Source organism: Malus sylvestris, chromosome 15, assembly GCF_916048215.2.
Source record: "Malus sylvestris chromosome 15, drMalSylv7.2, whole genome shotgun sequence".
NCBI lineage: Eukaryota > Viridiplantae > Streptophyta > Magnoliopsida > Rosales > Rosaceae > Malus > Malus sylvestris.
In genome coordinates this window covers 49,762,020-49,785,022 of record NC_062274.1, presented here as the reverse complement: position 1 = coordinate 49,785,022, position 23,003 = coordinate 49,762,020, and the positions used below count along the sequence as shown (strand labels likewise).

Below are 23,003 nucleotides of genomic sequence, written 5' to 3'. Positions count from 1 at the left end.
CGTCACTTGCCACACTTCTGCACACATGTATTGAAGTAGTCCACAACCCAACAATGTTATCACATAAGTCGTAGTTAGAACACCAACCATAGATAAAAGTTTGCTAGTGCTTCGAATATAATATTATGAAGAAATATTTGTTGGGATCAAATATATGCACCAACGTGAGCGACAGTAACTCGCATGAGAACAAGAACAAAGATCACCAAAAACCTTGACACCGATGTGGAACCGGCCACAAACTCTCCAACGATCAAAGTCAATACAGAATTTTAGAACTCAAGCGGTAGGTTAGGGAATAGATTGCTTGATACCTTCTACATTCACCCTAAATGAGGCCCATATAAATGCATCATTTGCACTTGTTCATTTATCACTTGAATAGTGCTGTACTCTTTCTTGTTCGAGGAGTTTGAAATGTCGATTCTGAAAATATACAAAATTATTAAATAAATAAAGAGATGGGTCAAACCAACTAGTCCACCAAGTAAACAGAAATGTGGACTACAAGAAATAAAACATTTAACCTTTAACGTCTGAAGATACGTTTCTCTTTTTCTTTTCATTTTTCCCCTTGTTAATGTGATTATCTTCAACCGTGCCAACCTAGAATTGTTCAAATTAATAAAAATTAGGACATATATTCTTGCGTAGGAATGTCTATATTATAGGGTAATTGCAAGTGAGAAGATATTGCAGAACAATTAACAGCAGCTAGCTAGCACATCGACGACGACGACGACTACTATGTCCGGCCCTCAGTGCTGCTCAAATCCACCAATTCTCAAACCGGAAAGGTACGGAGTAGACAACTGTGATGAAAAACTTGGAGGCCTTAACGTCTACGTCGCGGGCTCCCCTAACTCCAAGCTTGCCATCCTTCTTATCTCTAATGTCTTTGGTACTTGTAAATTTCTCTAGTTGGTTCTAAATCTAATGTTTTGTACCGATTTTTCATTTCATCGTTGCTAGCTTTCGTTTGCTTAATGTTAGATGTTCGACTTGTCCTGCAGGATATAGAGTTCCAAACTTGAGGTATGGCTGATTCGAACTTTACTTTCTAGTTTCTATCCTTGATCAACGCATTTTCTGTTTTCCTCGCTCTCTAGAACGCTTTGAAGTTATTCGAGACTAATGATGTTTATGTGAATTTCGCTCATTTATGCCGCATTTGAACTTCAGCTTCCTGAGAGTTATCTACTATGTATGTGTTTTTAAGCCGATACGCTTGCTGAAAGTTTATGTAATAATCTGGTTTATCCTTGATTAGGAAGCTTGCCGAAAACATTGCAGCTGCAGGATTCTTTGTGCTGGTTCCGGACTTCTTCTATGGTGATCCATTTGTATATGACAATAACAGGCCTCTAGCAGTCTGGTTACAAGATCATGGAACGGTTAATCACTCGCTCTAGCCTCTGTTATATGCTTTAATTGATGGCCCTAGCTACCACTGCCTGAAACTTTGCTAATTGTTTTACCAGGATAAGGGATTTGAGGATGCAAAATCAATAATTAATGCTCTTAAGGGTAAAGGAGTTTCTGCCATTGGAGCCGCCGGCTTCTGTTGGGGTGGTGAGTGGTTCCTTTCACAAACAACATTTTCAACTGGATGCTTAATTAGTTCCATTGCCCAAGGTAAACCTGTATGTAGTTACAGACAGCTGACCCACACAGAAGAAATTAACTCAATCGATATTGTTCTCAGCCAAAGTCGTGACTGAACTTGCCAAGTCCGACTTCATCCAAGCGGCTGTGCTGTTACATCCTTCGTTTGTTACTTTGGATGATATTCAGGGTATGAATTTCCACTTCTTAAATGCCAACTTTTTAAGTCTTCTGAAAAGAGAGAGAGCTATCTTCGTTGAAAAACATTTTGGTGAATCAATGGGTTGCTAATTTCATCGTCGTACTTAAAACATTCGGTGATTAAACTTGTTGACAGAGGTTAAAGTTCCCATTGCGATTCAAGGAGCTGAGATTGACGACTATTCTCCACCAGAACTCGTGAAACAGTTCGAGCAGATATTAGCTGCAAAACCTGAGGTGCAGAGACTTTTTGTTAAATCTGCAGATGATCAAGCCATTTTCCACAAGTTCTAATTTCGTGCATTTGGTTTATTAACTAAACGAGCTTCTTTCGTTGTAGGTTGATAGCTTTGTGAAGATATTTCCGAAAGCTGAACACGTTTGGACCATGAGTTACAATGTTGAAGATGAAGAAGCTGTAAAGCGTGCAGAGGAGGCTCATAGAAACACACTGGCGTGGTTCGTTAAGCATGTCAAGTGACTACTTTATTCTCAATCGAGATGAGAACAATATCGAATGCTTCCTGCTATCTGTAACTTGAGAAGTACCATTGCAAAAATAACTTATCGCGCACATTTCAGTTTAATATTTCTGATACAACGGACAACGTTACATGAAAATAAAATACATGAAGCTTAACAATGTTCAATAAGACATTGTCGTAGCCCTAACACAGTACATCTACTTCTTTTGACACCTCCCTAATCACTTGAAACATTTGGCATCCAATAAATCCTCCCCCTCGAAAGGCTCATGATCTTCAATCATTTGATTGACACGCTCTTTTTGATCCTCATCAGTGATATCAACCTTACGCCACTCGTACAGATACATGTCGTAACACTCGTCGATTATGAATTTCGGGATTTCTTGTCCCCGGAAGAGCCACAAGCCTTTAACCTTGAAGGGAGGGGCCGAGCCAATCACCAACATCTTTCCAAACGCGTACTTACGAGCCAAATCCATCCGCTGCAAGAAACCACCCACCTTGTTCAAAGTCACAAATGAAACAGTGTTTTCATCATTGTACTTGTAATCGCAGAACCAAAGAGAGTAACCCTCAGGATCGTACATGTCCCAGAATCCTGCAGAAAGAAGTGAAATGTCATAAAGCGGTATTTAAGAAAAATAGGTACACGTATCCACAGTTTCTACAACCTTTACTGAACAAAATCCTTGCCCTTAACAATAAGAGTAATCGTGAATGTCCTAAAAATGGATATCTGAATGTAGTTAAATAGCAAGATTCCAGGTGATTCTTCATCCACAACAAGCACACCTAACAGTTATCTGCCACTTCTATCTTAAAAGGTGTCAAGGTGCTTGGCACCTGACCTGCATTAATAGATACAAGCAATGCATGGCTTGCCTAGTAACTAATCAGATAGAGAAGAGTGGCGATGTTTAAGCGAAACAGTGGCAAAATGACTTAGAGAAGGTAGAGATGTCAGAGTCAACAGCAAATGAGAGATGGTACGGACTCAATGCTGATGGCTACATTATACTTTTCTACTCCAGATTAGACTAGTTCCACTTTGATTCGACAGTTCTTTTTTTTCTTTTTTTTTCTTTTTTTAATTTATTCTCAATTGCAAGAGTCATGAATTTAGTTGATGGATATTCCACATTTTGGTCACAAAAAACATAATGAGTTCCTAATCTGCTCACCACCCCAACTAGATGGTGAGCGTTGCCACCCCTTTCAGAACAAAATACTGAACAAGGTACTTGATAATTAAATAATAATTCTTTCCTAATTGGTTCCCTCAAAATCTTGCGATTATTTTCTGTTATCAATTGAATTACTTTCCATCATAATGTTGATTTGTTTTGACGTTAAAAATTAAAAACAGATAAACAAAAAATAAGATAAGACTCGTTTGTATATTTTAGTTGAAAGAGCAACAGCACAAACCAATGATTAAGTTTTCAATGATCTGCTTGTACCAGCCTGCTAACAGGTCATAGACAAAAGTACCAGGGAACTATATACTGAATGGAAATGCAACACCACATGCAACCTATGAAGACATTGAAAATTAAAAACAAGAAATGGGTGAAGCCATGTGTATAGTATGTGATAAAGAATCACCTTTAACAGCAACCTCACGGAAGTTGGTCTTTGTGTTTGAGTAGAGTCTTTTCCAGTCATCCAGAATCATCTTGCTAGGCGGCAAAAGATCAAGAGGATTCTTTGCCTTGGGCTTGGGTGCCTCTTCTTCCGCAGCCTCTTCTAATTTAGGCTTTGCTGATTCTTTCTTGTCCCCTTTCTTTGGCTCATCCTTGGCCTTAGGTTTTGCAGGTTCCTTCGCCTGTGACGGCTTCTTTACTGATTGAATAGATGGAACGGATTCTGCTTGTTTAACTTCACCCAATATCTTGCGGAAATTTGGCTGATTGACTAAGGTCCAAAAGTATCTCTCAACATGAGGAAATTCAGAGGTAAAACTTTTTGTGAATAACCGGCTAAATCCCAGAGTCAAATTACATGTCAGAATGATATCAGCCAAAGTCACAGAATGCCCAACCAGGTACGTGTTGGAAGAAAGATGAGTGTTCAAAGCAGTTAGCGCTCTCTTCAATGCAGAAACTGCAGCTTCCTCAACCTTTGCGCCAAAGAAAACAAATGGTGTAAGTTGTTTTGATATACCCACTTAGATACACATAATGACAACGATATATAACAGATCTGAATAACTAAATGCAGTAATGGCTAACCGGAGGAAGGTAAACAGAAAAACCAATACGTGGTATTAACCATCGCAAAATATTGGCGTCAATCTCCAGTGTGGCAAAATCAATCCATTGCTCCACACGAGCCTGCCAAAATCAACAATGGGTAGGTAAAAATCACAACTCAACAGAATATGATTTGCAAATCAAATCTGTATTCTAATGAAGATCTCTGTCAGCGAAGAATCTAATGTACTTTATGAAGCTTCTTGATTCATACAATCATAATATGTGACCCAATTATAAATCAAAGTTGCCTTACTTTGTGTGCCAGTAGTTTTGTAACATCTCGTTAACCCAAACAACATGTTCCTCTGACCGTATCATTAAGGCATGTATAATTAAATGGGAATTTATACAAGTGCAAGACAGCCCTCACATCACTTACATATTCAATTAAGGAAGAACCATAAAGAGGATTATCTGCCTTCAACCGAGTAACTGCAACAAATTATGTCATACGATTAGATTTAAAACTACAACAAATTAAATCATAAAATTTGATTTAAAACAACAACATTTCTAGATATAAAGGAACTTAAAATCTAGCCTCACCGTAGCGTGCAATGGCATTGCTCTCAAAAACAGGGCCATCAGGTGTTTCTAACACAGGAACCTACACAACCAAAAACCAATTAAGGAAAACAAAACCCAGTAAACACACTTCAATAAACATATATTAACTACGCCCAAAAAGAAATAAAGTCCACCTTCCCAATGGGGTTCATTTCGAGAAACTTTGGACTTTTGTTGGACACACCCATCTCGAAATTCTTGACCAGTTCCACCTTGACACCACTGAACTCAGCAGCAATAAGTGCCTTGAAACCATTTTTGTTGGTGCTTCCGGCGTGCAGCACCTAAAAGAAGAAGATCAAGCACACATAAACACTCCGTTCAGCCGATAAAATTACCCACACCACCTAACCAGTCTTGTTTCCATTTTGCTGTTTTTCCCGGCACCAATTAGCGGTTTTGAGTAAAAGCAACAATAAAAAACAGAGAAAAAGGAAGATCTAAATCGAAAACGAAGTACATTGAGTGCATTGATCTTGTTACTGTATGTGTTGGAATCATTTAACATGGAACAAGGGGATCACCGAGTTTAAAGAGTGTGGGTAAAAATCAATGGTAAAAAGTAAGAGAGCACCTCATCAACTCAAGTTCATGTGAAAATTAATCAGTGGTAAAACGTTTTAACAATGTGATTAAAGCAAGAAGAGAGTTCATCCTCAATCTTCCACAACCAGATTAAATAAATAAAATAAATAAAAATAAATAAAATAAAATGGAGGAGGGAAGACACTTACTAAAGCCATTGGGTCAACGATGATTGTCCAATCCTTGAAACCTAACCGTTGCACAGTTGCACAGTTGCACAGTTGCACTTGCAGAGAGAGAGAGAGAGTGAGATAGAGGGCTACGGTGAGTGGAATGTAGAGGACGGATGGGTTTGGGGTTTGGGGTTTGGGGTTTGTGGAGGGAAATATATGTGCGGTGGTGATCGATTGATTAGGGTTTACATATTCTTACAAAATAAAATTAAAGACAAAGAAAAAGGTGCTTGTCTGTTCAAAAAAAAAAAAGAAAAAAAAAAGAAAAAAAAAGAAAAAAAAGAAAAAGGTGCTTGCCGAATATGCGAAGACGTGACTCGTGCTTATGCGCGGAATCAATTTTTTTTTTTTATTATGTTTTTTAACTTTGTTGCTTGCTTTTGGAAAACGAGCTCCTTTGCAAATTTGATCGTACAAAGTATATAATCGAAATAGGTAAATATCAGTTTACTACCTTTTAAATTTTGTGGTTTTCAATATTTGGCACATGAATCATCTTAGAGTTATACCTAAATTGTTAATTTTAGGACAGTCTCGTACATTCGTTAGTCTGGCTGTTAAGTCTCCTGTTAACTGATGACGTAACACCCATGTGGACAATAAATGGCCACCACGTGTCATTAAATGATCCACGTGGAAATTCAAAATTCAAAATTAAAAAAAAAAAACCTAAAACCTACCCGTCTTCTACCTCCCCCATCCCTTTTTTACCCCTGCAACCCCTACCCCCTTCCCTCAGCGCACCCTTTCCCTTCCTCATCCCCTGCACCTTCTCCCTCCCTTCTCTCTTCCCCAACCAAAACCCATGTTCATTTTCTGGTATTTTCTGCAATGGTACAAGGGTTTCCTCCATAGACCTGATCTCTTGGATCCAAGTGCCGCCCTCTCCTCACCTCCTTAGATCCGACCCTCTTTCCGATGTCCCCAACTTCGCCGCCGCTTGCTCCACCTTGACCTTCCTCAACCTTTCCTCAAACTATCTCGATTTCTCCACCACACCCTCCTCATCTGCCTTCTCCCTTTGCACTGAGATAGGAGATTGAAAACCAAACCCAATTGAGAATATCAAATATTTGATCCGGAACAAATAGAACCACTTCTAGAATTAGGGAAAGAAAAGAGAACCCAGATAACAACTACCTGAGAAGAAGGGGGAGCCTAGGTCATGGCAGCGGGAGGGAAACCTGTCGGCGATGGACGGATTGTAGAAAATGATGGAGGAGAGAAGGAAGGGTGGTGCAGGTTGCAGAAGAGAGAAGGGAGGGGAAGGGGTGCGGTTGTAGAAGAGAGAAGGGAGGGAGAGGGTGCATAAAGGGGTAGGGGTTGCAGAGTAAGAAAGGATGGTGCAAGGTAGAAGACAAGTAGGTTTTAGGTTTTTTTTTTTTTTAATTTTGAAATTTGAATTTCCATATGGACCCTATATATGAGACTGTCCCCAAATTAATACTTTAGGTATGACTATGGGATAAAAAAAAACTTCATGGTACCAAATGTTCAAAAACCACGAAACTTAAGGGTAGTAAACTGATTTTTACCCAATCGAAATTGTTCAATTTATTAATTTTTATTTGATCATCTTTCAAAATATTATTTAAAGGGAAATTTTATTTAAACCCATCTAATGGTCTATTTTACCCTATTGCATAATTACTATTTAGTACAAAATGAAATTAATAATAAAAATCAAATTTATTAATAGACCCACATACTATAATTAAACCCTAGCTTCGCCCTTTGTTTATCATAGGTTCATTCCAACTAAAACCCTAATAGCTACGACAGAGAAAAACAAGCTTTTCTATTGATGGATGGTGATTTTGAAGTTTTTAATTCTCCAACTAAGGTATGACTCAATTTATGGATATTTTGTTTGTTTGTTTTTTCTTTGGATTAAATTTCATACTTTTTATATTATGTTGTATTTGTTTTTCTCTACCGTCTGTATGCGCCCCAAAACACTAGTACAAGGACTATTGGTTAGTACTGCAAAGACATAAAACTTGATTCTTAGTGCAAATAAAGATTGCTCAACCTTAACCACAAACTAGCAAGTGGCATGTCTTGTTCCTTTTTTACTCGAAATAGCTCCAATTTGTTTATTTGTTTATTAACATAGCAACAAAACACCAAACCTTATGTCACTTCAAATTTTCTTAAAAAGTACATGAAAATGCTCGATTTAAAAATGACTGAACTGGAGCTTGGATAACATTCTCTTGGCAAATTCAAGTCTATGAAATGATCTCTTGGATCCCAAGTCCATGGATAGGTTGTGGTAACAGAAAGAAAAAAAAGCAGCCATGGAAATGCTAGTCCTATACAACATATGCAATTATAGAGAGGCAAATGACGCCTCTTTGAATGAAAAAAAACATTCAATTAGAGATGTTATTTTATAAAGGGAATGGGTGTAAAGATACTTTTACATTTTGAATTGGGTTTGAGATGGTAGTTTAGGTAATAAATTTGGGTTTAAGAGATATTAATTCTTTAATAAAAAACAATATGAGTGAATAGAGTAAGTTGGGTGTAAAAAGAGGTTAGATGAGAAATCTCCCTAGGATTGATGATTATTTAGTCATTCAAACATAAATCGACTAGGCATGTACTAAGTAACACATTCATGATGAACCATCTATTTTATTTAATACATTTGGATGATTAAACAATCTATTTTATTGTAAAATTTGGAATATATATATATTATAGGAGTAAGATTATTTTAGTTTAAAAAAAAATACCAAAGAAACAGATAAAGGATGGTCTATACATGTAGACCATCCCAACTCTTCTTCTCCTTCCCAACCATCACACGGTGGGGAACTAAGATATTCAGATTTCTGTCCATAAATGTTGGAAGTGATGTGGGTAGTCTAGGGGGAGTGAGTAAGCATCCTAAATCAGAGATGCAATGATGGGATTTAAGAGAGTATTTCTAACCCTTATTGAAGAACTAGAGGAGAGTGAGAGGTTTTGGAGAGGGAAAAGTAGGAAATCGGAAGAGGGGAGCTGAGAGGGTGTTGGTGTGTTCTTCGATTGGCACAAAAGGTTAGCTTAAATTTGTTAATTTTCTATTTTCTTACCATTGCAACTTTGATTACTAGAAAACTGTAGTTTCGTGAGCCTCACTTTGGCTCTTGTTTTCTCTCAATCCATTACATGTTTTTAAAAAGTCTTCTTATATATTTGAAATTAGACATGACAAGGAACAAAGCCCAATTTATTTCATTGATTTTGGTTGAGATCTTCTATGGAAAAATATGATTTGAAAATGTGAAAAAAATCTGGAAATCTGCAGATTTTCTGCAGAAAAACTGTTTGTGAACTCAAACTTTGGAGCTTGATTATTTTCTTCTCTTAAATCTGTTTTGGGAAACTCATATTAGATTAGAAACTAGGTTTGTTAAGCTTTAAAACCCAAGTAATTTTATCCTTTTCCATGGAGTTTTGAGGGATGAAAATGGGGTCACAATATGGGGACTTAAGCTTGGTTCATCAAGAGGTTGTGACAAGGGTATATTTAGGTAAACTTTTGATAGACTGAAATTGAATCTTTATTCCATCTTTAAGTTAACTTTTATTATTATTTATGTGATTTTAGGTCTGGGAGTGACTTTGGACACTTCGGAGGCTTAGAGAGGTATTCTAGTTAGCTGGACTTGAGGTAGGGGCTCTATTTCCCGATGTTAGTCTTATATCGTATTTAATCTTGGTGATATTAGTAATTATACCTATTACAGTAGTAATGAAATGCTCGGATGGATTGGAAACATTTGTTTGTCATGATTGTGTTATGGGCTGATAGTTTCCTCTTTGGTGTATTAGATATATATTGATTTTGTTAAATGTTATTATGTGGATGAGTGGTTGAGCTATGTTAAATTTCTAGATTGGATATGTTGAGGTTTACAATTGTGTCTGTGTTATTGATATGCTCAGGTTGCAGTACATGTTTTAAAGTCAAGTGTTGGGTTGTGTAAAGTTGGTTAAACAAAGTATTGAAAACTTGTATATGTTCAAGCGTAGGGTGACGGGCTTAAACATGTAGTTGGGCGTCAGGGGAAGGGCCCATATTAACGAAACTGAAACTACTAATAAAATTCAGGGTTAAGGGAGGAATGAAAGTTAACTTATATTTTATGGTGTTCGGAACCAAGTGGTATAAGCATGGTATGGGACGTGCGGGTTTGGATGCCATGAATATAGGTTAGCGGGATTAGAAGGGAGTGAGTTGTATGTACTTCTTTGTCATATCATGTGTATGTTACCGTATTGTTTGATGCATGACACTTTGATTAACTGTGATAAATGAACTTGAAGGGCATATAGTTCCTACTGGGCATGAAATGCTCACACCCTATTAGCTATTGCAGGTACCAGTATGGAGGAACTTGATGATGACCTGTCTCTAAATGGATAGCCATATCATGTGTGTGTTTGTTTCCTAGTTGTGCTTAGAATAAAGTGTCTCTTACGAGTATGTTGTTAGAGTTGAACTCTTTAAACTCATGATGTACTAAATAAATAGGTTTAAGTGAACTTTTAGATGGCTCTGGTTCCATCATACTTTTGTTGTAATATTTAATTTTTTTTCCTAAGACACTATTCATGCCCTAATTCGATTATCATCCTTATTCTCGAATTTGGGGTGTGACATTTATTTAATTGATTTATAGAGATTTCATTTAAAATTTTGATTCAATTCCCTCGAAATCTTATGGGGAGATGTGAGATTTGTGGATGTTTAAAGGGGTGTATTCAATTGGGAAATTGAGATATTTCAATGGATTTATTAATCCATGTATAGATTTTAATTGATTTGCAAAGATTCTATGTAAATTTTGATTCAATTCTCTCGAAATATCATGGGAAGATGTGAGATTTGTGTGACATCCCACATCGCCCAGGGGAGTGGATCATGTAAGCCTTATATGTATATTATCATCTCTTTCTAGCACGAGGCCTTTGGGGAGCTCACTGACTTCAAGTTCCGTCGGATATCCAAAGTTAAGCAAGTTCGAGTGAGAGCAATCTCATGATGGGTGACCCACTGGGAAGTTCTCGCGTGAGTTCCCAGAAATAAAACCGTGAGGGCGTGGTCGGGTCGCAAAACGGACAATATTGAGTTACGGTGGAGTCGAGCCCCCAATATCGTGCTACGGCGGAGTTGAGCCCGAGATGTGGTGGGGGCTCATACCATGTCCTCACGGTTTTGTTTCTAGGAACTCACACGAGAACTTCCCAGTGGGTCACCCATCATGAGATTGCTCTCACTCGAACTCGCTTAACTTTGGATATCCGATGGAACTTGAAGTCAGTGAGCTCCACTGGGAAGTTCTCGTGTGAGTTCCCAGAAATAAAACCGTGAGGGCGTGGTCGGGTCCCAAAACGGACAATATTGAGCTACGGTGGAGTCGAGCCCCCAATATCGTGCTACGGCGGAGTCGAGCTCGGGATGTGGTGGGGGCTCAGACCATGTCCTCACGGTTTTGTTTCTAGGAACTCACACGAGAACTTCCCAGTGGGTCACCCATCATGTGATTGCTTTCACGCGAACTCGCTTAACTTCGGAGTTCCAATGGAACCCGAAACTAGTGAGCTCCCAAAAAGCCTCGTGCTAGGAAGATATGAGAATATACATGTAAAGCTTACAAGATTCACTTCCCTGGGCGATGTGGGATGTTACATTTGTGGATGCTTAAAATACATTACGAAATCTCTCCAATTCCCTTTAATTCCTCAACTTTTTCAAATTCTTTAAAATCAAATTCTAATTGTATACACTAGGAATATTATTAATTTTTTTTATTAAAATCCAGATTGAATACACTTGGAATATTAATAAACTATCTTAAAATCCAGATTGAATACACATTGAATTTCAGATAATCACTTAAAATCCTGATTGAATACCCATAGATTTATTAAAAGAATTAAAATCCCAATTGAATACATCCCCTAAAATATACTACGAAATCTCTCAAATTCCCTCTAATTCCTCAACTTTCTCAAATTCTTTAAAATCAAATTCTAATTGAATACACTTGAAATGTTATAAACCTCCTTAAAATTCTAATTAAATACATCGGGATTTCTAAGGATTTTAATAAACTATCTTAAAATTCTAATTGAATACACCTTGAATTTCAGATAATCACTTAAAATCCTGATTGAATACCTCTAGATTCATTAAAAGAATTAAAATTACTCAAAATCCTAATTGAATACATTGATTAAGTGGAACTTATGCTCAATATATATATATATATATATATATATATATATATATATATTTGTCAAACAATAGATTTTGTTAGATTAGATGTTAGATTAGTCATCTCGATGGGGCTTGAACCCATGTCTTTATGCAATGGCTCAACACCTTTTCATCACTGTAGTAAAGGGTCACTTGCTTATTCTCAATATATAAATTTTTCACTTTTTCTAGCAATAAGAAAAAACTTGTGTATTACTATCTTCCACTTTTCTTTAACAATAAAAAACTAACTTCTGTATTAATTTCTTCCACAAACATAAGTGCATATTTTCATATCTCTATTTCAGTCATGCTCCATTTTTGCATGGATGAATCCTAAATCATGATTTCCTGGCAATTGGAGATTATGCAATTAGTAAGCGTGAGATGCTGATTTCAATTAAGTTTTAATTACCACTTAGTACTATGGTCTAGTAGTATTCCTCTTCACTTATAAGTGAGTAGTTTAAGGTTCGATTATCGACAAAAGCGTGTTTGAACCGCATTATTGAAAACTCATTGTAAGATTAAACCCACTCTCTCATCTTAAGGTAGATAATATCGTTTGTTAAAAAAATTTATTGACTGTTAAACTTCGTATGAATACATTGTCAAAAAAATTATTATGTTTTTAAATAAGGACCTTTTAATTAAATTCTGGCCTCCAAAATGTGCTCTAAGAATAACGGCACGTGCACAAACATACCGAGTCCGTACTATTTCCCAAGGGACATGGGTGGGGAAAGGATACGGGAGTAAGGAATGCTTATGACACGTCACACGTTCATGCCAGTGCTTACTAAACAAGACATTCGTACTCCTCATCAGTGCCGTATAAAGCTAAGACTTTATTTTGGATGAGAACTTGCAATAAGAGCTAAGACATTCTTTCTTTTAAAGGATGTTAATTACAGTACAGAGATTCAGAAAATTGCAGGTTTTCAATTTCCTTAGGTCCACATCGGGCCAGATTAATGTGTGGCGTCTATTTATTGTTCACATAAGTGTCATATAACATGTTAACAGAGATTCTGACGAAAAATCTAACGAATGTACGAAGATGTTTCATAATTCTCACTTTAGGTATGACACTCGGATAAAAAACTTACTGTATGAAAGTTTAAAAACTATGATACTTTAGGGTACTAAATGAGAATTTTCTAAAATTTATTTGAACCCAAATTAAATACATCCGCTTTAGCGGATGAAATGAATACGAAAGCTATGGTTTCTTGGTAGAGAAACATTAGCCTCTTCATGGTTGATGACCATGCCCTTGTGCAGTGGCAAGTTTGAACTTGAAGATAATTTATTAGAGCACGCGTGACATCTTATTATTGGCTTGTTTGAGACCTGTTATCTAGCCTATAAAGTCATTAATCGTTTGACTTTAGGAGATGTGACAAAGGACGCCAATTTAGTATTCTGTTTAAAGAAACGCTTAACCACATGATAACATGATATTCGTAACTTATGTCTAGCCACGATTGTAGGGATTGTTATCCCATTTGCTGATATTGCGATATCATTCCTTATCCAACCTCACTAAGAGCATTTTACATGAAAATGCTCTAAACAAAATCATTTATGCCACCATGATTGTCGCAAACGCTGTCATCAAAACCACCACCGCACCACCATTGTTGCCATCAATTACTCCATCCTCCACCCCCGCGAAATCAAGTACTCTAGCAAAAATGACGCTTGCCCTTGGTAATTAATGGGGATCCCATTGCGCATGATGAATCAAATTAAAGGATGAGACAAAAAACAAGGAAAATAATTGAACTAAAACGCATGGATGTAATTATTCGGATAAAAGTAAAATTTAATAAAAGAATGTCCAAATTATAGGCAAATGGTCGTTGGTGGTGTCCACATTGGCAGCCATCACTTCTACACTAAATGTCAAAAAGGCGTTATTGTCTCATGTCATAACGAAGCAGTAAGATGAAAAAAACGAATTTGTCATCGATGTATAAGAAGATACAGTATCTCTTGCGTTAGAAAAAGAAAAAAAAAAACAAGATTAGGTAAATGCAAACGTCATCGAATAAAAAATTAGAAAAATGCTTTGAAAAAGTAGCCGCCCGGCCAACCACTGCCTCTGCCACTTGTGCTAGTGCTAGTGTGCCCAGTTGGAGTCAGTCACTCAGTCATCGGACTGTGCTAGTGCTAGAGCTAGTGTTGTCAACCACTGCCTCTGTCATCCGCCTCTGCCTCCTCTCCCCAAACGCATGAATAGCCAGTGTGGGAGCAGACCAAATCGAATAAAAAACCAAACACAAAAATCAGGATCAAGCTCAGAACCCAGTTGATGGCTACCACTAATGAAACTCAAGTAGGTGGTTCCACGAGCCCTCTCCTTTCTCCTTACAAACTTGGAAACTTCAATCTTTCTCATAGGTAGCTTAACTCACAAACTCACTAGCTCAACTTTTTCTACAATATTATATTCTTCTACATTCTGCATTGATCTTGTAGTCTGCTGGAGTAGTTGAGGTTTAGGCGTTGGGTTTTGTTCGTTTGGAAACAGGGTTGCAGAAACTCCCAGTTTTCTAACAAGAAATTCGAAATTACTGGTTATAGGCGGAGCCATCGAGAGACCATGATGGTCCAGGCCTTTGATATTTTTTTTCATGCAGAAAAGTTTAGTATTATGCTTATGATTTTCGTAGTTTTTAGGTAGGCTCATGCCCCAATTCGCCCTTTTTTGTTTACTTTCTTTCATCAAGTTTGATTTGAGGTTGGTGACTCCAATGAAGTTCAAGCAATTCGTTGCTTGTGAGCTTTGGAGGAGGGAGAGAGGAAGAAAGTCTGACAGGCTTGGGGTTTAGATTCAAGGAAGAGGATGATGAGGATGATATTATAGCATATACCTAAACGACGGTGGTCAGTTGCTCACCACACGTCAGAGTAATATTTGCAAGATTAGGAGAGCATTTTAGATTGAGACTTTTGGGCCCCTTTTAGGCTATAATCATGGCTCCGTCACAAATTCATTGGATGGTTTCTTACTTTGTTATGTAAAATTTGCATGCGCAAATTATTTGTAGAATTGTAAAGCAAGGAATTGGTATAGTTTGGTTGGATAATTCGGGTTTCTTGCGAGTTTGAGTTATGATAGATAATGTGCTGCAACTTTTGGGCCAGTTTGTATTGATGTCTACCGCCATGAATTACTTGCTCTGTGTTCAAGATTGTTTGATTGTCGAATTCCTAGACGCGCTCATGCAGAATACTCCGACTGTATCTTTGAAGTTGTAACTATATCATAGAAACTGAAGTAGTCAATTCTTAAAGAAAATAAATTAGGACAGGTGTTACTGAAATTCGCTGTAAGCCCCTGATCTTGGAACCAAATATATGCATAGATGATGCCTAGAACCGGCTGACATACAGTTTGACATTGTTTCCCAAGATATATATGGTGCATCATGGGGTGTGACCGTGTGAACTCTGAAGCACTCGCCACACCTGAGTTAGTACTTGACCTTGACCTGAAATTGCTTAATTCATCTTTGGTATTAGATGCACTTTGCTAGGAAAAGTATATCTCCTTTCTCGCTTTTTGGTCGTATTACTTCTGTTTAGCAAGATCTGATAATGCTTCCTATCAAACTTCTCATAGGCTATCTAGTAGGTGTATTCTGATAATATACTTCTCCCTTGCCTTCTGCAGAGTTGTCTTAGCACCATTGACTAGACAAAGATCTTACGGAGGTGTTCCTCAGCCGCATGCGGTCTTATATTACTCTCAGAGAACATCTAACGGGGGTCTTCTCATAGCTGAAGCCACTGGAATTTCTGACACTGCTCAAGGGTAACTTCACAAAGATTAGCTTTTTTCAAGTTTCTTTATGTTAAATTTTATATGGAAAACGTACATTTAAATTGTACTTTCTTCATTTCAAAGTTTGATAACATTTTTGTTTCCTTAATATGCGAAGGTACCCAGATACTCCTGGTATATGGACAAGGGAGCAAATTGAATCATGGAAACCCATTGTTGATGCTGTTCATGCTAAAGGTGGCATCTTCTTCTGTCAGATTTGGCATGGTGGGAGGATTTCAAATACCGGTGCGTTTCTAAGATACAATTTTGTGACTTCACTTTGTGTCATTGAAAGCGTTCGAATCATAAGTGAAAAGTTAGCCCATTGAAGCATCAGAAAGCTGCCTTGATATTCCTGCAATAGCAATCTTTCAGATTGTGGGCCTGTCTATATTTTCTTACAGGATTTCAGCCAAATGGGCAGGCTCCAATCTCTTCTACTGACAAGGTACTAGCCCCCCAAATACGAACTAATGGCATTGATGTTGCTGTATTTTCTCCTCCAAGGCGATTAAGGACAGATGAAGTCCCACAAATAGTCAATGATTTCAGACTTGCTGCAAGGAATGCTATGGAAGCTGGTAATTTTGTCTTTACTTAAGTATGAAATAAAATTTGCGAGAACTCAAAATTGCTTTCAAAATAAGCAAACGAACCATTTTTAACTTACAAATGTAGTTAAAGGCATAAATTTAATTTGCAGTTTGACTAGATGTGTGACAATAGTTCATGCTAGATTACAAATTATATTCGGTGCACTGAAATTGTTTGTCTGGTATACAGGCTTTGATGGAGTGGAAATTCATGGGGCCCATGGATACCTTATTGAACAGTTTTTGAAAGATCAAGTGAATGACCGAACAGACCAATATGGCGGATCTATGGAGAATCGTTGTCGATTTGCTCTGGAAGTCGTTGAAGCTGTTGCTAACGAGATAGGAGCGGATAAAATTGGAATTAGGTTATCTCCATTTGCTAACTATAATGGATCAGTGGATTCAGATCCCGAAGCGTTGGGCCTTTATCTGGCCAATGCGTTGAACAAATATGGGATCCTGTACTGCCATATGGTTGAGCCGAGGATGAAGACAGTTGGAGAAAAAAGTGATTGCCCCCAGACTCTTGTACCCATGAGAAAGGCTTTTAATGGTACATTCATTGCTGCTGGTGGTTATGAGGAGGAGGATGGGAACAATGCTGTGGCTGAGGGCCGTGCAGATCTTATTGCTTATGGTCGTTGGTTCTTGGCTAACCCAGACTTGCCGAAGAGGTTTGAGCTTAATGCTCCTCTGAACAAGTACAACAGAAGCACATTCTACGTGTCTGAACCAGTTATTGGCTACACTGATTATCCGTTCCTTGACACCACTGCATAGGATTCGTGCAGCATATGGAAGCTTGTACACTCTTATCTTTCTGAAATTCTCGCATTAGTCTGCGTACATGTTTTTCTTGTTGCTTTTCTTGCACGGTTTGGATAACTAGAGAAAATAACAAATCGAGGGGCAGAAGTTGGCTGGCGAGATTTTAGCATTCTCATTTGGTATAGTAAGTTTCTGCATTGTCCGATCTGTATCAAGTGTTGTATTGTAGCTTGTGTGGTTAAATGAATATGCTAACTGATTGCATGCCAAGCCAATGAGGTTGACATCTCTTCTAATTCGTCGATACGAGAAGCAAATTGTGTGTGGAGGAATCAATATCTCGACATAAGCCAAGAGGCAAATCTTGTGCCACTCCACCTGGTCGTATGAAACTGGCATGCATCCTGGCTCCGGAGACTCTTTCATAGAATTCCAACAATTTCTCCCGAATAAAGATAGTTTGTGATTATCATCTTATTATGATTAGTGGAATTTAACGGATACCTAAGAAATAACAGTATAATTAACCTCTAAACATTTGACTGTACCTCTTTTTAACTGGCTTTCAGATATATCTTTGATTCGCCTTCAATTTAGAATGAACGACACTATTTAATTTCTTAATCATCTTTTGAAGCTCACTCCTATGGAAAATCATTTGAATCGGAATTCGTTTAATCATCCAAATGTATTAAATAAATGAACAATTCATCATGAATATGGTACTTGGTACCTACACCTTTGATTTATTCTATACATTTGAATGATTAAATGTTGTCCGATTCAAATGAGTTTTTGTAGGGGTGATGTTCAAATGAGAATTAAGAAATTGAATGGTTCCGATTATGAAATTTGTACAGTAAATATATATTTGCATGTGGGAATGAGCTCATCCCTAAAGGGGGAATGCAAGTATTATCCATATAATAGAAGTGGTAAATTATGATAATTCAACGTTTGGGATTCGAGGGTGATATGAATCTCTATCTCTGACCGTCTCTCATTAATGCTATGAATCCTTCTTAGAGAATGTTATATTGGGCTCCAAACTAACCCTTTGTAAAGGATGTCATCATACCAGTTGTAGCTTCTAAGGTTGCGTAGATCCTATGATTCGTTTTGTAATGTGATTGAGCATTATAAGGATCTTGATATCTTGAGGTACAAGAAGTTGTAGCTTCATTGAAGGGGTTTTGAACAAAGGTTGGATAGACATGTTGAGAACTCTACTGAGAGGGTATTTGCTAGCCTAAATGTAGGTTCCAATTATCCTAAATCTAGTGGTTTTTCTGACAGTCAAAAGACAGGGAAAAACTAGAAGAAAAAGGATAAGAAATAGGATAATAAACCCAACTTTGCTCCTAAACAGGTTGCCACTCAGGATTAAAACAACACTACTTGTAAACATTTTGACAAATAGCATTATGGGAAGTGCTGGTTTGAAGGAAAACCCAAATGCACCAACTATGGAAAGTTTGGTCATGAACCTAGAAACTGCAATGGGCACAAAATAGTACATAAGGCAAATTATGTCAACCAAGTTGAAGAGATAGGGACTCTTTTCTATGCTTGCAATGCAGTGACTGAGATAAAAGTCAATAACACTTGGTATATTGATAGTGGATGCAGCGACCACATGATAAGAAATGACAAATTGTTGATAATGTGAAGAGAAATTTTACTGCCGAAGTGAAAATGGAAATTGGTGAGATTGTTAGTGTGGTAGGAAATGGAACACTTGTGTTACAAAGCAAATTAGGCACGAAACACATTCAAGAAGTAATGCTTGTGCCTAGTTTGGAAGAAAATCTTATAAGTTTGGGTCAAATGATGCATCAGGTTTGGAAGAAAATCTTAAGTGTGGGTCAAATGATGGAGCATGGCTATTACTTGATGTTTGGATCAGGTGTGGTGAATGTCTTTAATAGATGGACTTTGGATAAATTGGTTGTCAAGGTACAAATGATTGGCAATATGAGTTTTCCATTGACAATGATGCTAGCTAATTCAATGGCATTGAGAGCTAGTGTTTCAAATTGCTCACATACTTGGCACAAGAAACTTGGTCACTTAAACTAAAGACGTCTTGCCTTACCTAGAGAGCAAGAAATGGTTCATGGACTGCCAATATTGGGGGAGTCAAGTGAAGTATGTTAAGGCTGTATACTTGGCAAGTAACACAGGGATGAATTTCCTAGGGAATCCACTTGAGCCAAACTGCCTACGGAATAGGTGCACACAAATATTTGTGGTCAAATGCATGAAACAAGTGCTTTTTGTTGTTCACAAACGACCGCACAAGAATGACCTGAGTCTATTTCTTGAGGCACAAGTCAGGTGCATTTGAACATTTCAAAAAAGTTTAAAGCAATGACTGAGTTGCAGTGTGGATACAAGGTGAAGTGTCTTAGAAGTAACATAGGGGGAGAATTCATGTCCACTGCGTTTATTGAGTTTTGCCATACCACTGGGATTCAAAGGCAGGTAACCATGGCTTGCACACCTTAGCAAAGTGGTGTTGCTGAGAGAAAGAACATGACTGCTGTTGAAATGGCACAGGTAATGTTGCATGGAAAAGGCATGCTATATCAATTTTGGGCAGAAGTTACGCATATAGCAGTGTATTTACTCAACATGTGGCCTACAAGAGCCTTGAATAAAATGACACCTTTTGAAGCTTATAGTGGAAGAAAACCAGGGATTGCTCATCTCAAGAATTTTGGTTCTTTGTGCTATGTGCTTGTTCCTTTAAATTTGAGACACAAAATTAAGGGTAATAGCTAAAAATGCATTCATGTAGGCTATGGTACAAGTGAAAAAGGGAACATGCTATACAATCCTAGTACAAAGAAGGTTTTCTTGTTTGGAGATGTGTTGATGAAAATGGCAGATGGGATTGGAGAACAAACACTTAAGAGTATGTTAATTGTAGTTGATAATAAGGTAGTGGAGTGATAGAACTTGAAATGGAACAAGGAATGACGGGATCTCTTGTCACATCCCCTCTCATCTAACATGAATCAACTCAAATTGTTGATGATCCTAACTCTCAAAGGGAAAGTGAACTGTCTCAGAGTTATGATTTCACATCACAAAAATGGTTGAATGATGTGTTACCTTAATGTAGCGTATGTATTATAGAGCCTGATAACTATGAAAAAGTAGCTCGGGATGACTTATGGAGAGAAGTAATGCAAGCTGAGATTGATATGATTGAGAAGAATCACACATGGAAATTGGTAAAAAAAACACCATCCAACAAACTTGTCATTGGTGTAAAGCGGGTTTACAAGACAAAGTTGAACTTGAATGACACATTATAGCAGAATAAGGCCAGATTGGTAGCAAAAGGCTATTCCTAAAACCCTGGAGTATACTTCAATGAAATATTTGCTCCAATTACAAGGCTTGACACAATAAGAACCTTACTAACCTTGGCAGCTCAGAAGGGTTAAAACCCTTCATATCTCATGAATAGTGTTTTTTATTTGAGTGCAAAATTAATAATAATTATTGTAGAAATGTGAAAAATGTAAAAAAAATATATATACAATCACTCGTAATGACAAGCTTTACAACTTTTGTGAAGGGGTCAACTCCGAAATTTGACACCATAATCCATAAACCTTAGATTTAAATTTAGGGAATTTTAACGAAAAGCTCTCGATACTGTTCATTTTAACGAAAAACCACATTTTTACACTAAAAAGTCAATCCTGGTACTATTCACTTTACCCTTTATTTTGTCTTTATCGTTAAAACTCAAAGTTTTCAAGTCATTTTCATTAGTTTTTCTTTAAATTTAACCGTCCATTGTCATTTACACTTTATTCTACTCACCAAATTTCATTTTTTGAAAAGTGATCTTTTAGCCGATGTAAAAAAATGAATGGTTCGGATCGTTGATATGACACTCCGATATTTACAGTTAATTAAAATATGAGTTGATGTTATATAGTTTCTCTAGAGACTTTATAAACTTCGAGCTATATTTTCACTAATAGTAAAACTCTAAATGTAATATCAACGATCCGAACCGTTCATCTTCCTACATCCTCTAAGAGATCATGTTTTTAAAAAAGAAAATCCAAAAAACAGAAAATTTGGTGAGAAGAATAGAGCGTAAATATAAACGACAATCAATGTTTAAATTTAGATACATAGTTTATGGATTATGGAAAACCTTAGTAAAAACATCGTCAATATAACTCTTGAAGACAATATATCAACCCAAAGTTTAAATACCATTTTCCTTGGTGATTGATGAAAATTGAAGGGTTTTATTGTAAAAAACGTGTAATGTTCCTCAACCTTGAAAGGCAACTCTCTTCATTTGGCATATCTTTGAACATCTGTATTTTGTAGTATGCACTAATGTTTTTTCATTAGGCTCTTATTTTGGGGTATGTAAACTTGAAAGAAAAATATATTTTTTATGTTTTGAAGTAATATTTATGTGACAATGTAATATGTATATAATAATTTAGTATTATGTTTTGCATTTTTTGGGGTCAAATTATGTTTTTCAGTTTCATTATTTATTGATTTAAATATAGGGAGTTTTAACGAAAAGCCTGTGGTACTGTTCACTTTAACGAAAAATCATATTGTTACACTAAAAAGTCAAACCTAGTACTATTCACTTTATCCTTTATTTTGTCTTTATAATTAAAACTCAAAGTTTTCAAGCCATTTTCATTAGTTTTCCTTTAAATATATTTTTTTAACGGGTAACGGGTTGAGTCATATTACCTGATAATATTAACCGGTCGATTTCGTGTTGGGTCATATTACCCGTTTATTTTAACGAGTGTTATACGACATAACTCGTTAAGCTATCATGTATGACACGAAAATAATATGAAAACGAGAAACACAATACGAATGCCAAATCTAATTATGCGAGTAAAAACATAAACAGTTATAGATAAATAACTGAGTTACCCATCCGCTAAAATCATTGCTTATCCCAAAATCCAACCCCTCGAACTCATTTACTCTAGCAAAAGTGAAGCTGGCCCTTGGTAATAAGTGACGAATGACGATCCCATTGCACATGAAGAGTCAAATAAAAGGTTTTGAGACAAAAAATAAAAAATTGAAATAAAAAGCATGGATGCAATTATTTGTTCAAAAGTAAAATACTAATAAAAGAAAGTCCATATTGTAGGCGGTCGTTGGTGGTGTCCGCATGGCGACTTCATAATAATGCTATTTTTGAGTTTGTCAATCGATTCAATTTTACATGGGATTCTTTTCGGATTTTCTTTATGATAATTATAAGGATTCTTATATTTTGTTTGTTTATTTTAAATTATCACTTTTCGTCAAGTATAATTCATATTTAAATTTTAAATAAAAGTATTTAAAATAATTTTTAACTACACGATGTATGATGAACGGACATGATTTGAGGATCTTCGGAACCTTCACAAAGAGGATCGGAGAGGATTCTCATTCTTCAGTCATGGCAAATTATTTAGAGAACTTTAACGAAAAGCTTCCGGTACCGTTCACTTTAACGAAAAACCACATTTTTACACTAAAAAGTCAATCATGGTACTATTCACTTTACCTTTTATTTTGTCGTTATTATTAAAACTTAAAGTTTTCAAACCATTTTTTATTAGTTTTCCTAATTATTTAATGTAAGATAAATATTAAGGAGATTCTT

General features: G+C 36.7%; 3 protein-coding genes and 1 long non-coding RNA gene across 6 annotated transcripts; 3 read left to right on the top strand and 1 right to left on the bottom strand.

The window, feature by feature from the left end:
- Positions 1-554: 554 nt before the first annotated feature.
- LOC126603502 (endo-1,3;1,4-beta-D-glucanase-like) lies at positions 555-2,459 on the top strand. Of its 2 annotated transcripts, none has more exons than XM_050270374.1 (7): positions 555-901; positions 1,014-1,035; positions 1,271-1,394; positions 1,482-1,635; positions 1,706-1,795; positions 1,943-2,043; positions 2,147-2,459. In XM_050270374.1, the coding sequence occupies exons 1-7, from the start codon at positions 748-750 to the stop codon at positions 2,285-2,287; spliced, it is 786 nt and encodes a 261-aa protein (XP_050126331.1). In that variant the 5' UTR covers positions 555-747; the 3' UTR covers positions 2,288-2,459. The 2 variants fall into 2 exon arrangements, with proteins under 2 accessions (XP_050126331.1, XP_050126332.1); XM_050270375.1 differs by having other exon boundaries at positions 557-901; positions 1,482-1,572.
- Positions 2,337-6,065, bottom strand: LOC126603492 (elongation factor 1-gamma-like). Its single transcript, XM_050270358.1, has 7 exons — positions 5,851-6,065; positions 5,251-5,400; positions 5,096-5,156; positions 4,929-4,981; positions 4,526-4,627; positions 3,900-4,413; positions 2,337-2,892 (listed from the first exon to the last, which is right to left on the bottom strand). Exons 1-7 carry the CDS (start codon positions 5,857-5,859, stop codon positions 2,513-2,515), a joined length of 1,269 nt encoding a protein of 422 aa, XP_050126315.1. The 5' UTR covers positions 5,860-6,065; the 3' UTR covers positions 2,337-2,512.
- A 2,567-nt stretch (positions 6,066-8,632) lies between these two features.
- On the top strand, positions 8,633-10,491 carry LOC126603508 (uncharacterized). The gene is made up of 3 exons (XR_007616268.1): positions 8,633-8,922; positions 9,476-9,538; positions 10,248-10,491. It is a non-coding gene; the product is annotated as an uncharacterized LOC126603508 (long non-coding RNA).
- Positions 10,492-14,229: 3,738 nt separating this feature from the next.
- Positions 14,230-17,599, top strand: LOC126603494 (putative 12-oxophytodienoate reductase 11). 2 transcript variants are annotated; one of them, XM_050270360.1, is made up of 5 exons: positions 14,230-14,536; positions 15,813-15,953; positions 16,081-16,211; positions 16,370-16,546; positions 16,749-17,599. In XM_050270360.1, the coding sequence occupies exons 1-5, from the start codon at positions 14,448-14,450 to the stop codon at positions 17,339-17,341; spliced, it is 1,131 nt and encodes a 376-aa protein (XP_050126317.1). In that variant the 5' UTR covers positions 14,230-14,447; the 3' UTR covers positions 17,342-17,599. The 2 variants fall into 2 exon arrangements, with proteins under 2 accessions (XP_050126317.1, XP_050126318.1); XM_050270361.1 differs by having other exon boundaries at positions 14,231-14,471.
- Positions 17,600-23,003: the final 5,404 nt, after the last annotated feature.

Coding starts and splice junctions, on each gene's coding strand:
- LOC126603502 (XM_050270374.1), top strand. CDS start 748: ATGTCCGGCCCTCAGTGCTGCTCAAATCCACCAATTCTCAAACCGGAA. Junction 1,036..1,270: donor TATAGAGTTCCAAACTTGAG/GTATGGCTGATT, acceptor ATCCTTGATTAG/GAAGCTTGCCGAAAACATTG. Junction 1,636..1,705: donor AATTAGTTCCATTGCCCAAG/GTAAACCTGTAT, acceptor TATTGTTCTCAG/CCAAAGTCGTGACTGAACTT.
- LOC126603492 (XM_050270358.1), bottom strand. Junction 4,628..4,928: donor GTTCTTCCTTAATTGAATAT/GTAAGTGATGTG, acceptor TGATTTTGGCAG/GCTCGTGTGGAGCAATGGAT. Junction 4,414..4,525: donor TTTCTGTTTACCTTCCTCCG/GTTAGCCATTAC, acceptor TTTGGCGCAAAG/GTTGAGGAAGCTGCAGTTTC.
- LOC126603494 (XM_050270360.1), top strand. CDS start 14,448: ATGGCTACCACTAATGAAACTCAAGTAGGTGGTTCCACGAGCCCTCTC. Junction 14,537..15,812: donor AACTTCAATCTTTCTCATAG/GTAGCTTAACTC, acceptor TGCCTTCTGCAG/AGTTGTCTTAGCACCATTGA. Junction 16,547..16,748: donor AAGGAATGCTATGGAAGCTG/GTAATTTTGTCT, acceptor TCTGGTATACAG/GCTTTGATGGAGTGGAAATT.